The 13,766-nt window shown below is 42.1% G+C and overlaps 1 protein-coding gene across 7 annotated transcripts in view; it reads left to right on the top strand.

The window, feature by feature from the left end:
* The first annotated feature begins 3,781 nt into the window (after window positions 1–3,781).
* The window catches only part of akt3a (v-akt murine thymoma viral oncogene homolog 3a), a 59,803-nt gene continuing 49,818 nt past the window's right edge, over window positions 3,782–13,766 (top strand). For 5 of the 7 annotated variants that reach the window (XR_010667006.1, XR_010667004.1, XR_010667007.1 and 2 more), the window contains exons 1-2: window positions 4,007–4,253; window positions 7,710–8,134. Coding sequence is in view for 2 of the 7 variants with exons in the window: in XM_065959299.1 (XP_065815371.1) it covers window positions 8,089–8,134 (46 nt within the window). In the remaining 5 variants the exon portion in view is untranslated. Of the gene's footprint in view, window positions 3,906–4,006; window positions 4,254–7,709; window positions 8,135–8,219; window positions 8,265–13,766 lie in introns of those variants that run through there. The other 2 variants (XM_065959303.1, XM_065959302.1) reach the window with 2 other exon arrangements.

The raw sequence follows: 13,766 nt of genomic DNA, 5'->3' as shown, positions 1-13,766 counted from the left end.
TGCACATGGGCGGAGGCATGTGTGTAAGGTGGGGCTAGGCATGGACGACAATTTGAGTGTGTATCTTGTGTGACGGCAGTTGGGGGATAGGGTGTTTTTAGAGGAGCGCAACCTGTCCTCATGAGAGCAGAGGGCATCCACACACACATTTTGACACTAAAACTGTACTTTTCAGTGTATCACTACTAAAGTTCAATGCTCATGTGCACATTTTTGGGCTTTATTGCAACAGTAACATAAAAGAAAACAAGCCGAGGCGTCAGAAACTATGTAAAAATATTATCTGGTCATGTGGTTCACTCAAGATTTTACACCTGAGCGCAAAATAGGTGACCCAGAACAGAACAGAGCCATGCTGGACCATACTGGCTCCCAAGCTGTCCTGCTGCACAGCACACCTTCAACACCGTGGCTGCAGCTGCTCTTGTTGTGTGTACATATGTATATGTGTCTCTGCATGTGTGTACCTATCCCCTGCACAGGAGTCTGTCTGACCGCAGCTGTCCCTACCTCTATGTGGGTCTCCGGGGCGAGGCTGACCTCTCTCTCCTGAAGCCACTTCAAAGAGATCGGGGAGGAACGAGGTGCCAGGCCGGCCGGCACGGCTGCTGCTTCCCTGGGCTTTGGGAGCTGGGGAGAAAGGACTGGATTTAAAGTTGGGGGGGGGGGGAGCTGTATAGTTAGAGTTGGGTGTTTTGCAGGAGGTGAAGGGAGTCACAAATGGGGGTCGGGGGGGTGGGTATGTGTGTGGCAGCAGGGCAGAGACAGGAGGTATGGGACTGGGGGAGGAATGCTGTGATAGCTGAAAGTTTAGTGGTGTGTGTTGATGTGTGGGTGTGTGTGTGTGTGTCTGTGTCACAAGTGCCTTTTAAATGGAGTTCATATAGAGAACAACATAACAGTACAATATGTATTTTTCTGTTGACTCCAGCGGGGTTTTTTCCTGAACAGAACAAGAAATTATAAAGTCAGATACTGACTTTCAGCTCCTTGAGAAGGGGCATTATTATCATGGCTGAGAGAGAATCATCCATGCTGCTTGGTTTTTCAGCTTATCAGCAAATGTTGGCTCAGTAAACTAAGACGAAAATAGTGAATGGAATACCTGCAACACATTTTGCATCTTCTGTAGCTCAAAGCAACACAGAACAAAAAGCACAGACTCAAAAAACATCTAGCATGTCTGTTAAATCATTCTATTATTCAAAATTAGGATAACTAATCAGAATACCTTCCAATTTTTTTTTCTGAGCTTACACACGTATGCATTGAATTTGACCGTCATCTTAAATAGTTTATACAACATTGTTGGTTATTCTTGAGTCATGTTTTTGTAACAGTGCAGGACGACTGAGAAAGTTGGCGACTGAATCCAAGTTGTTTTTATGTGCGTATGTGTGTCTGTGTGGGTGTGTGTTTTTGTGTGTGTCACAGGGACACGTCTGGCCACAGCAATGGTAACAGAAGGGCTCCCCTGTGCTGCCTTTTTGCCTTTTTTCCTTTCAAGCTGTCTCTTTACCCCCACCTCCATGACCCCACCTCCACTGCCTCTCCTGCCCGCCCACACACACACACACACACACACACACACACACACACACACACACACACACACACACACACACACACACACACACACACACACACACACACACACACACACACACACACACACACACACACACACACACACACACACACCTTGCCTGGCTGCTGGTTCCTACTCACACTCCCCCCGTTCCACTGGGCTATGAGCTAAAGGCCAGCTGATGGCAATATGTGCATGTGTGTTAAGAGAGGCCAGAACAGTACACACATATATTATCTGACACGCTAGGTACACCTGTGTCTGCACTCTGTACCCAGCCATGTCCCCATACCTACACCCTCTGTCCAGCTCCACACTCAGCACCATCTGGGGAGACAGAGTAAGAATAACAGATGAGGGAGGGCATCATTGCACTGCTCTTGAAATAAACAAATAAATAAATAAATATATATATATATATAAACATAGCTCCCAAAGATTTAAATGTTGAAAATAAGGGGATGAGAAAGAAGTATATTGCAGGGATAGAAGAAAGAGAGGATGCATTCCTACGCCCTATGCTTTCGAAGGCACAAAGACACACTGGGATACTCACTTTTACCCTTAACAACATTAAAGTACATATAAGGCAGCTGATGTCACATCTGCTGTAAAGGTGGTTCCTTTTTGTTACTTCATGTTTCACGTCTCATGTTCCTGTTTTATCCTTCACTTCCTGCCCTCCAAAAAGCACTGGGACTAACAGCTCTGGACTCTGACCTAGCCCAGCCCACAACCATCAGTGCTTGGAAACCACTGACTGTATAAACATGGATGTAGTCCCAGTGACAGCATCCATTGTTTCTGAAGCGGATTTTAGAAGCCAATGGCTGCTGGTCCCCATTTTGGGAATCTTGACTCAACCTAACTTTTGGTCAGCCTAGTAACAGGCAAAGGGCAGGATCTGAGGTGGGCCTTAAGCATCCAAAACGGCTACAACACACACCCCTTGCAAAGGGTGTTCCGATAAAGACAAGATACAAAATTATTTTTGTACCAGGCGGCAAACATGTTTATCGCTGCTGGCAAAATTGTCTTTTTAATATGGTGTGTATAGGTGTTTGGTTGCAAACCTCCTCTTTTCTGGTAAGTGTTGCCTCAGCTTTGGCTCTGGTCAGTTCTAACTACTGGGAACAAGCCACAGCCAATTCTTCTTCGCAACTCTGAAGATCATAAAAGGGCGGCTGATAGATGGTGGATTCCAGTTGTTCCAGAAATGGAGCATGCACGTGACAGATTGGCTTTAAAAGGGGCTTGAGCACCTTCCCCTTTGCCTCTGTAGAGTAAGTGCACTTACAAAAAAATCCTGTTGTGTTATTTGACTAGGATTGTGGATTTTCTGTGAATCGACCTTTTGTCTGATTAATCCAACTTTGTCTCTGTTTCGGAGTCTTGTATCTGTGTTCATTTTAATGGTTCAGTGTGACTGACAGCTGACCCAAAGGATGCAACATCCTGCACATTATTTAAAAAAAAAAGCTTTTTATCAACCACCTCAAAGTCTTAACATTCATGATTAGCTTTTGAGATCTGTTTTACAGCTGTAAAAAAACAATGAAGATGTTTTAGGATTCTAAAGTTTAGTCTGTGTACTGACCCTGACCTTTACTTAACTGTATGTTCTTTGCAGAGAAACAACTATTTTTCTGTGTACACAATGCACTTTAAATATCTTAACGAATGGAAAGGAATTCCATATTCCTTTAATACAGTATTTTTGGCCCCACACACCACTCACTGAGTCAGTAGATTGCCTGGACAAGTGCATGTTATGTAGACTTTTAGTGTAGTTGGTTGGCCTATATGGGCTAATTTGGCTGTTCTTCAAATAGCAACACCATTGTAGTCCTGCGGTTCTTTGTTTTCCCTGGTTGCCAATGGCCGTAGTGTATATGACTGAAAATAGGTCCACATCAAAGAAAGTGTACAGAGCACTCCTTTACAATTAAAGTTAAAGTTAATTAAAGTCTTTAGTACACAGACTTTTACCAACCTCTATTTACTCCCCTCCTCTTCTCTGTCTCTGGAGATGAGGGTCGTCTTCTTTTGGTAGCAAAAAAAACCCCTCATTGATTGACTTTGTGACTTTTAGTTGATTAATATATAACTGTTTAGATGTAAATGGGATCAGACCCAGGCCTAACAGCCTGGCTCTCATGCATAAACAGCCCTCACTTACTCTCGCGATGCTTGGCTTAATAGACGGCGGATACACACACGGGATGTTGGAATGGGATGATGAGAGCTCCACGGTGGAGGAGTACCACACACCAACCTGACACCGTTCAAACCGAAAACGGGAGGACAAGACGTGACGGTAGGGTGTGTGTGTGTGTGTGTGTGTGTGTGTGTGTGTGTGTGTGTGCTCGGGAGCCCGTGCACGACAGAGAGAGGGGGGGGGGGGATTGCCGTTTCTCTGTGTGACGTCACGAGTTTTCCTGAAAGTCACAACAACACGTTTGGCTGCGGTACCGGATTGCTTTCGTGTTTTGTCGGAAATCCGTTTTGATGTAATTCTTCACGGTTATTTCTTCCCTGTTGCGTTACGGCGCTGACGAGGGGTTAGCTCAGCATAGCGTTACGTTACCCCACTCATGCAGGAGGAAATTAACTCGTGCGGTTTAACAGCAGGTGCACGGGGATACCGCAACACCTGCCGCTACAGGTAATACTGTTAGCTGGCTAGAAACACTATCGTGATAATGAAAACTACATAATCCCTCTAAAGCTCGATAGATAATGTGTATTTATGCTGTGAAGACGTAAGGTGGAGGGGGCGGGGGGGCGGTGCCGTGTTTGACGGGTCACTTGGGTATTAATAATAGTTCATGTTTAAAACTCGGTTAAGGTTGCGTCTTAAGCATCACGTTAGAAGTCACTTCAATGTATTTTCATATAGGAAATACATTTTATTCGGTCTTTTAATGTTTAACATCCATACGTGTGTTCCTCCCATGCTGCATGCAACATGCGTCAGTTTGTCAGTGACGTAGATGATGCAGTGCTGCTTACTCATTCATGGTTCTTCAGATTTACTAAAACTTTTACACGGTCACATATATCCTAACAGCTTAATACGTTCACTGTCATTCCACAAGTTCTGTTTGAGGAAACTGTATACCAGGCTTAGTTTTTAGTTGAATTAAATACATTTTAAACTCATTTGAGTTGTTCTCATATGTCAGAGTTATTTGCATTTGAGAAATGAAAGAGGGTTTGTAGGAAAATAACAGGTCTGTATTTCTTAAATAAATTAGTCATATAAGAAACATATTTTTGAACAGCATCAAACAATCTTTATTTGTGTAGCAATTCATAACAAATGTTATCTCAAGACACTTTACGAAAAGTGCAGGTCTAGGCAGTACTCTTATTTACTTTATTTATAAAGACCCAACATTAATCCATCTTTAGCCCAGCACTAAGCAACAGTTAGCAAAGTAACAGGGGCATGAAAAGCTGCCTTTAAGAGGCAGAAACCTCGAGCAGAACCAGACTCATATAGAAATATGTTGCTCTGCCGTTTTTATGATTCAACGAAACCTAATCAATTTCATTAGCCAAGGAAAGGAAAGTGTACCTTGTCTCTTGTGTTTTTATTTCCATATTTTTGGACTAGGCCTACATGCCTGAGATAAACCTTTTCTTGGGCCAGCAGCTTGATGTTAAGATTTGGAAATGAGTGATTTGTGGTTGTACTAAGTTGAGGCAAAATGAGATGAACTGTGGTGGGCTGATGGGAGGGCCTTTTGGGAACATTTCTTCAAGTCCATTATATTGTAGTAAACTCCTCCCCTACGTATACTAATGCATTTATAGTTATTTTTAATAGACTGTTTTTGTCCTGTAAGAGAGGATGATTTGGTATCAAAGCTTCTTAGAGTGTCTAATAATGCAATTATACACATGCCGCTCAGACGCTCAATGTGTACATTTGACCGATCAAATGCCACCTTTAATACACATGGGGCCTGCGTTTGCATCTTTTGATAACAACATCAAATCACCTTAATTTACACGATAAATTTGGTGGTGAATAAAAGGTTAAAAGCAATGTATGCCATGTTGCCTCCAGAATTCCATGAAATAAATGTTGCCTAGCAGGTGCTTCCCCTGGCATGGTCCGTTCATCATGGCAGTATCTCCATAGCAACGGCTGCCCTGGTGACAAGGGGTTGCCACTGTCTGGACATTTTCTTCTCCATGCCTCTCTTTTCCTATTCTCTTCTCTTCTTTCCACCTTTTCTTTTCTTTTCTTCTCTTTTGTTCCCTGCTCTCCTCCCCTCCTCCCCTCCTCCCCTCCTCTCCTTTCCTCTCGTCTCCTCTCCTTTTGCCATGCTTGTCCTAATTAAGGGTAAAGCTATCTGAGGCTTCATTGAATTACACTGTAGACTTAGAGCTTAATCCTCTATTGTACTGTGCCTATAAAAAGGATTTGATCACCTTTGATATAATTACAAAGGCTTAGTATTATTTTGATTTTTTTTAAATCTCAATCAGTGCTTATACAGCAGCCAACTTTCAGCTCTTATGCAGAAGTCATTTTTTAAAAATCTTTCTCTCTTCGTTCTCAGTGTGGCAAAAATAATACAGAAAAATATAAAAGTAAAAATAATGATTTATCCATTTCAATATTTATGTGAAATTTTTTCGCCTTCAATTTTTTCTGGTTTCTTTTTCTCTTCTGTGACAGTAAAGACAAAAATATTTAGGCTGTGCATAAAATAAGACAGTTAAGTACATCAGCTTGGGCTTTGGAAATACTGATCAAACCTTTTCCACTATTTTTTCACTTTATAAACCAAAAACCAGTCAATTTATTTATAAAGAGGTTGCATTTAAATTGAAAAAGTAATCACACAAACAGTGGTGTGATTACTTGTGATTACAGTCGTTTTACACTTAAATTGTCTCCAACTACACTAAATTCAAAAACATTTCAATGACAATTTGTCAAAAGTTCAGTTCTCTTCAACATCTCTTCAATTTAAGTACACTTCATCCTTTGTAAAGGGTTAGGATGGATCAAAATCAATTTATCCACTTCTTATGTATCTTGTAGTTGTTGTAAAGAAAAAAAAATGGAATTGAAAAAGGTTGAATGATTTAAAAGGAAACCGAATGAAAGCACGAGCTAAGAATTGTTGCAACCCTTGTAAGCAGGAACTGAAATTGTCTTAATCCTTTATTTGTTCGTCTGGTTTCATATTGGTCACCATTCAGCTGAATCAACATTTAAAAAAAAAAAAAATCTCTGTGTCACTTGTTTGGGTGTGTACGTGAGCATGCCTGTTGCAGCCTTGGTTATCACGCTGCAGTCCCAAAAAGCAGTCCAAGTGTCGGCAGCATTGCAGACACTTGCTGATCCGAATACTGATTTGAAAGCTTGATTTGAAAGCTGCGACTTCTAGCCTACCCACTGTAGTGCTGATCTCCATTCAGGATGAGCAGGGTAGTGTTGTTGCGTGTTGTGTAATACAGTGTAGTAGAGTGCGTTTGAGGTGAGCACGGCAGCTATGCAGAGGGAGAGAGAGAGAGCGGTGAGGGCGAGCGAGAGTGAGACGACAGAGAGGTGCAGAGATTTGAGCAGAGAGAAAGAGAGTGTGAGAGCATCCTTAACTGCCGATGTGGCTATTTATAACCTAGCCCTACTCCACAGTCCTGAAATGCTCTCCTACCTCCCACATATAGACAGACAAATCAGCCTACACATACGCATGGTTAAACAAAATAAAATAAATAATAATGCAGAAATAAAGCAAGCACAAGGAGATACATTGCCTTTTGCACACAGGACATCATGGTCACCAGAACATCAAAGAAAAAGATCTATGAATGAATGAAAGGGATTCTTGTTTGGCAATCAAGGTCAGTTTTTGCTTGATCAAGAGCTCTGCAATTACTCATCCTGTTTATCAGAGATTGTTGGCTAGAAAGGGGAACTGAGTGTAAGATTCGGTGAGGGGAGAGTGGAGGAAGCATTAGTTCTCACAATAAACTGGTTGTTTGTCTTGTCAAATTGTATAAAAGGGTTTTCAAGGGGGGATGAGGGGAAAGAAGGAGCAGCAGAGGAGCAGGAAATAAAATCCATGCCTTTTTTTCTACTTTCACTTCCTTCCAGGCTGAGTCACTGCTGGTGAGGAGGAAGGTCTGGAGAGGGAACGAGAGAGGAGGTGGAGGAGGTGGTGGAGGAGAAGGGGGAGAAGACGAAGAAAAAAAGGAGGGATTGGAGGGAGATAATCAACAACAGGAAGCAAAACCACACAGCGCTTACACATACACTCTGCGTGTTTGTGTGTCTGAAAGGGAGACTGCGCGAACGAGAGGGTGAACGGGAAAGGAAGGAAGGGAGGGAGAGTGACGCGGAGGCTGGGAGAGCCGCCCCCCCCTCCTCCTCCTCCTCTCCTCCTCTCCCTCTCTTTCTCTCCTCTCCTCCCCTCCTCCCTCTCTCTCTCTGTGGAGCAGGCGTGTAGCGGCATCAGACTCGGCGTGAAGGAACCATGAGCGATGTCACCATCGTTAGAGAGGGATGGCTCCAGAAACGGGGTAAGTACATCCAGTACCTCTCTTCTTCTACAACCCTCCTCTCTACCTCTATAGTCTATCCTCTTCTTCTCTGTCTCTTGTCTAGACTGAGGGCCTGGCTGTGCCGGTCCACATGTGCCGGTGGGAGGATGTGAGTGTTTGCGATTAACTGTGTGTGTGTGTTTGTGATCACATGGATGTGTGATAGTCTAGCTTGTGATGTATACATTTATGCATTTTCCCCCATTGGGATGTCTGGCTTTATTACAAGCTTGGCTGACTTTTTGTTTGCTAAGCCTCTTTATGCTTTTACGTGTCAGCCTTAAAAAGACTGCATGCATGGGTATGTGCATGTGTTATGTACAAGTGTGTGTCCATGTGTGTGTGCAGTTAATAACATTTACCAGGCCTGACGTTATGCACTGTTGGTGCATAGTGTTCCGTCTACCTACTATGAAATCCAGTTAGCGTTGTCTTTCTTAGGTATTATTGAACCAAGTTGACTTGTAAATTTGCATAAAATCCTGAATAGTGTCTATGAGAGTCACGTGACAGTGGTTGAGGGGTTGGTTTTGGGTGGAGTCAAGTTGGGGGGTGGGGTGGGGGGGGGGTGACTGACAGCACATCCTGCCAACAAACAACTGAATGAAAAATAGAAATGTAATTGTTGAAGAGCATATTGCAAAGTGACATTGCACAGACAGTCAAAGCTTATGTTCAGTGTGTGGATGCTGCAACAGGTGTAAAGTCGTTTGGGGCTGGGCTACTCTCATCCATTAAGAGTTCAAATGTGAGATACAGTAGCTTTGTGATGACTTAAAGCCACTTTTGGGTTTCACGATTTTGTTTGATTTGTTTGAAATGAGAACCAGGATTTCATAGTCGCTTGTGTCTGCTGATGCGTTTTCCTCCAGACACAAGTGTATGTGAATATGTGTGTGTGATTAAGGGGAGAACCCCAAGGACAGAACAAGGGGGGATTTCCAGACTTTCAGGCCAATGAGCATCATCCCTCCTGACTATGTGATGGTTGTCTAGGAATGTGTAACACAAACTGTTGAACAGGAAATGACATGGATGCATAACAGACAGCAGGCTTCTGGGTAATGTAGGCTAGCACTATTGCACAGCAGGAGAACATGTTGGACGACAGAGTGCTTCTTACACAGAGTGCTTCCTTGGTCACACAAAGATGCAGCACACTCTCTGTACAACTGAAGTGGAGGGTGGGATTTTTGTCTACGTGTGCCAGCATGCCTGTGTGATCCTCAGTCGTCTGTGCATATTAAGAGGAACACATCGCCCCCAGTCACGACGCAGTGCTACCAGTGATTGTCAGTGTGTGAGAGAGATTGCAGGGAAGCAGGGGGTGTATGTTTGTGTCAGGAATATGAATGTTTGTCTGCATCATATGCTAAATTATTGTCGGTATTGTTGTGTCTGTGTGTGTGTGTGTGTGTGTGTGTGGAGAGGAGCAGGGTCGGGGTGCTGACTCACTGTTCAGGTCGTGATACAGCATAGACTGCAGTCTTAGTCATTAGACACCTTTTTACTGAAACGACAGAGAGGGAGGGGGAGACAGAGAAGGGTAGTGAAACCTCTACCATCACAGACATACAAACACATACTAACTTTATGTATTAATAATACCATTACATTTGGGTGTTATTTGCCTGTTTGAAAGTCTCTGGTACTTAGTACTGGTAGGTTGTCTACCAATGAATGAGTGAAAAAGTACAAAGATGGACTGGTAAAATTGATTGAAAGAGAACACAGATGAGTTTGGAAATAAGTCTGTATGAAAGTTTATTTCCTCCTTGGATTTGTGTAAGGCTTTTCAATCCTTAAAAGTTAATATTTCATAAAATGTGTATCAGAGGAGCACCTACAAAACTGCTGACTTCTTGTGTATTGATTTACATTTAAAATGTGTATGAGTGGTGATGGATCTAACTCTTTCCTTGTTAGTGTTGGAGTAAGTTAGGGCAATACATTTGATCAATTGTGTTGTGTATACAGGAACATTCTGAAATGAAAATGTTACGTATGTTCTGGATGATTATAAAGATAATTAATATTATCATTGACCAGTTCCAATTATGCAGAGGTTTGTAAGAAATAGTAAGCAGTCATGCAACATATCTAAAGCCTGGCACACACAAAAATATTTTGAAAACGTGGGAGCCCAAACAGTTGGCAAATCATACCGACAGATGTAACAGTTGTGTTCTCAAAGTGTGTGGTGTGCAAGAAGATTACCAACTCGGCACACCACACACAGACTCAACAACCAGAGTCTCGACTCTCAAAACTTGTAGTCTCCAGTGGTCAAACGCTATTTAAGAGTAAACAAATGGCAAGCCAGAATTGATGATGTTATGGTATGATACTTTATGACGGTCAAGCTAAATGTGGCTAGCTGTTAGCTACCTGGTACATCCATTGGGGTAACAATTTTTGTGCAACTCCTTTCCTTGTCAGTTCGATGGTGGTATTTTTTATAGGACATGTTGTATAAAACACTTGTGTTGTTGCCACAAATCAATAAGTTGGTCCTCCATTTCTGAAGTCCATCTATCTTTATGTTTCGTGGTAGCTGTTGTTGCCATGGCTGTGTTTGTTGTGCTTCCTGATTCAGTCAGCTTGCTTCCCGATTGGCTATTTTTCTGTTCCACGTAACAATCCACAACTCTGCGGATACTCGGCCGTCCTAGGGGTTCTTCCCATTCCTTCCCATTTTCTTCCAAGATTTCTGAATCTGGGTGCCCCCGATCATCTTCAGAGCAGATAGTGGGGGGTCAATTCACTCCTAACACACCTCACATCACAGGAAAATCTGGTAAAAGAATCTCTGCAACCATCAGATAATCAGGCCTTTGCTGACTTTGGTCGGAAGGGCAGAATCAGGCCCATGCTTTTGATGTTGATGTTGCTTTAGAGTACTAGTCATATGTTACTCAGCACAGGATGTTTTTTACTTTGTATGTGGCAATCAAAAGTGTACTTTATAAGTTTATTCATATTATGTCTGATAATAGTGATTTAGCCAAATACATTTATTTTATTGTATTCCTGTTATTCTGTTGTGCTGCTGTGTCCAGACTTACGAGTATAAATTTGGGGCATCTCACAAATAATTTTCATTTGACTTTTTCAGCAACTAAAAAGCAAAGAGTAGAAAAAAATCCAGAGGGACTGCCACAATTTTCTGTTTAAAAGAAAATATAAAAAAAACTGATTAAGTAGCATTAGTCACAACTGTTGTCTAATTTGAGCTGTTGGGTGAAAGCTTTCAATCCTAACCCTAACCCATCATGTGAATTGTACTGTAACATTACAAAAACTTAAAGGCAGAATATGCGATTTTTATTGCAATCTTTATTATGCTCGTATCTTCACACTCCATGTAAATTTACCCGAAATGACCGTGTTCTACAAATGCAGTTAAGCAGTGAGTACAGTATGTTATTCTTCTTTTCTCTAGTCCCTCAATTAAACAACTTTTATACGCCGGGGGATGAGCTGGCCGACCGTCCCGACGATGTAAACAAAGTGAAGATATGACTCGGAAAGCATCACAGACAGCGGGACTCGGGTGTCACACTCATTGTAGACAGTCATGACTCACAGAGTTATTTTCAGAGGATATATTTGATTTCTGCTACATTTAAGTGTGAAAAAAACGCATATTCTGCCTTTAAGGATACTCCTGTTTAATCCCTTACTGCCCATAGTCAATCATCAGTCCACCTCTGATTTAAATGTGTTTTACATGTCACAAAACATCATTTACAGATGTAACACAAAATCAGAACAGATGATACAAAAAATCTTGAAAATTAAGTTAAATCAAGCCTTACTTGTATGTAAGAAAAAAGCATTAAAGCAAACATATCTATCTTCTATCCTGCATGAACATGAAGAGCTCTCCTCATCTTGGAACACAGAGACACCCCTGCAAAGTACAGTACACTATGTCCTCAGATGACCAAGGCTTTCAGTACTCACTCTTACTGCCATGGCAATGATTTCCTTCCTCCTTTCATTAAATCAAAGTTGGGAGTGCATTCAGCTGCATCACTTATTTATCTTTGGAAATAATGAACAGGGCATACTAGAATCTGTCACAGAGTCTGATGCAAGGTACTAGGCAACACATCAAGAAAACCCTATTAAGGATGACAGATCACAGATGATATTACAGCTGTAGCTTAGTAAAGAAAGTGTGTTTTATTTGGGGTTAAAATAAGTTGTTTTTGTCCTTCCAGTCAACAGATGTTACTAGGTTGGTTTCTTGAGCTGTAAACATCAAATTTGTGGTACATTTTTCTTTAATTTGGCCTCGGCCAGGAGTTTACCTTCTGTCAGCCCATGTGAGGCCACAGAGGTCACAGTCAGGCACCGTAATAGAGGATACTGTTACCTCCACCAGCATCAGCCCACACAGCAGTCAGCACAACAGATGGCCAGGAGGGAGGAAAGGAGGAGAAATGCTGAAGGAGACAGGGAGAGCACCATCGTCTTTCCTTTGACCTTTTTGTGTCTCCCTGAAGTTTCTGTCTTCAAATCAGAAGAGACATCGTTGTGTCAAAGTGGAAACACTTCTGAAATCTTCTAAGATCAATGATCCTTTGTCTCCCTGGAGGGTTTTAGAATTCACAAGAGATAAATAAGGTAATATATAATAAGTTAATGCACTTCTCATTTTAAATGATTCAGATAATTTTGGGGGGATTTGTCATCTACTTAATGAATATAAGCTATAAGAATTTTTTTTCCAAAAATGTCTGGTTTGTTTAGAAGGCTTTGACAAACAAAAGTACATTTTCTGCATATTAATTAATTTTTTTAATTGCACAGAAATAAAAACTAGTAAAACGCACAGCTCACACATCCATGGAGACAGAAAATGTGAAGTAACTTTACATTCTCTGTGTTCTTGGGGGAGGGCAGCATAGGTAGAGGAATGAATTGAACTGGTCTGACCGAGGGCACTGAGACACTGGAAGAGGACACAAGAGGTCGGGAAGAAGCCTGTTGGGAAGACTTCTTCCAGGTTCACACACTGCAGGCTGACACATACTCCATAACTTCTAACTACTCCATTGTTTGGCAGACACCAGGGTGGCAGGTGATGTGAGAGGTGTGGGCCCAATGAATGACTTGAGAGCGAAAAGGCACAGGGAGAAACAGGTGATTACCAAAATTAGCATCTTTCACTTTCGTTTCAATGCCCCATGTGATAACACCCTCAAAAGAGGAAGCAAGCAGCATGGGGGTGGGAGCCTTCAGGGCAGAGTCTGAGTCAAACTGTCCGGACAGGGCCTCGGGTTTTACATCCTTAGAGCCAGGTTTGTAGGAGGTTTGAGGTTCTTGTGGTCTTTCCAAACATGTTTCTCTCCGCTGAAGAGAACTTTCCGTAAAGGAAGGCACAGGGATGAAATTTGTTCTAAATCAGAAAACGTTGGTAGCATCTGAAGCGTCCATCTCAACCCATAACTGGAGGTCTGGCATAGTCAAGATAGAATCAAGGAGATGAAGCTTGCCTTGAGCTTAAAAAAAGGCTGCATAGGCCTGAGGGGGAACACAGTAGCTTAACATGAGAAGAAGCTGGGGCGGCAGTCTTTGCTGAAATTTCTCATACATTTTCTAC

This window comes from Labrus bergylta, chromosome 10, assembly GCF_963930695.1.
Source record: "Labrus bergylta chromosome 10, fLabBer1.1, whole genome shotgun sequence".
Lineage (NCBI taxonomy): Eukaryota > Metazoa > Chordata > Actinopteri > Labriformes > Labridae > Labrus > Labrus bergylta.
Note: the sequence above shows the minus strand (reverse complement) of the source record. Positions and strands in the feature narration are given on the sequence as shown.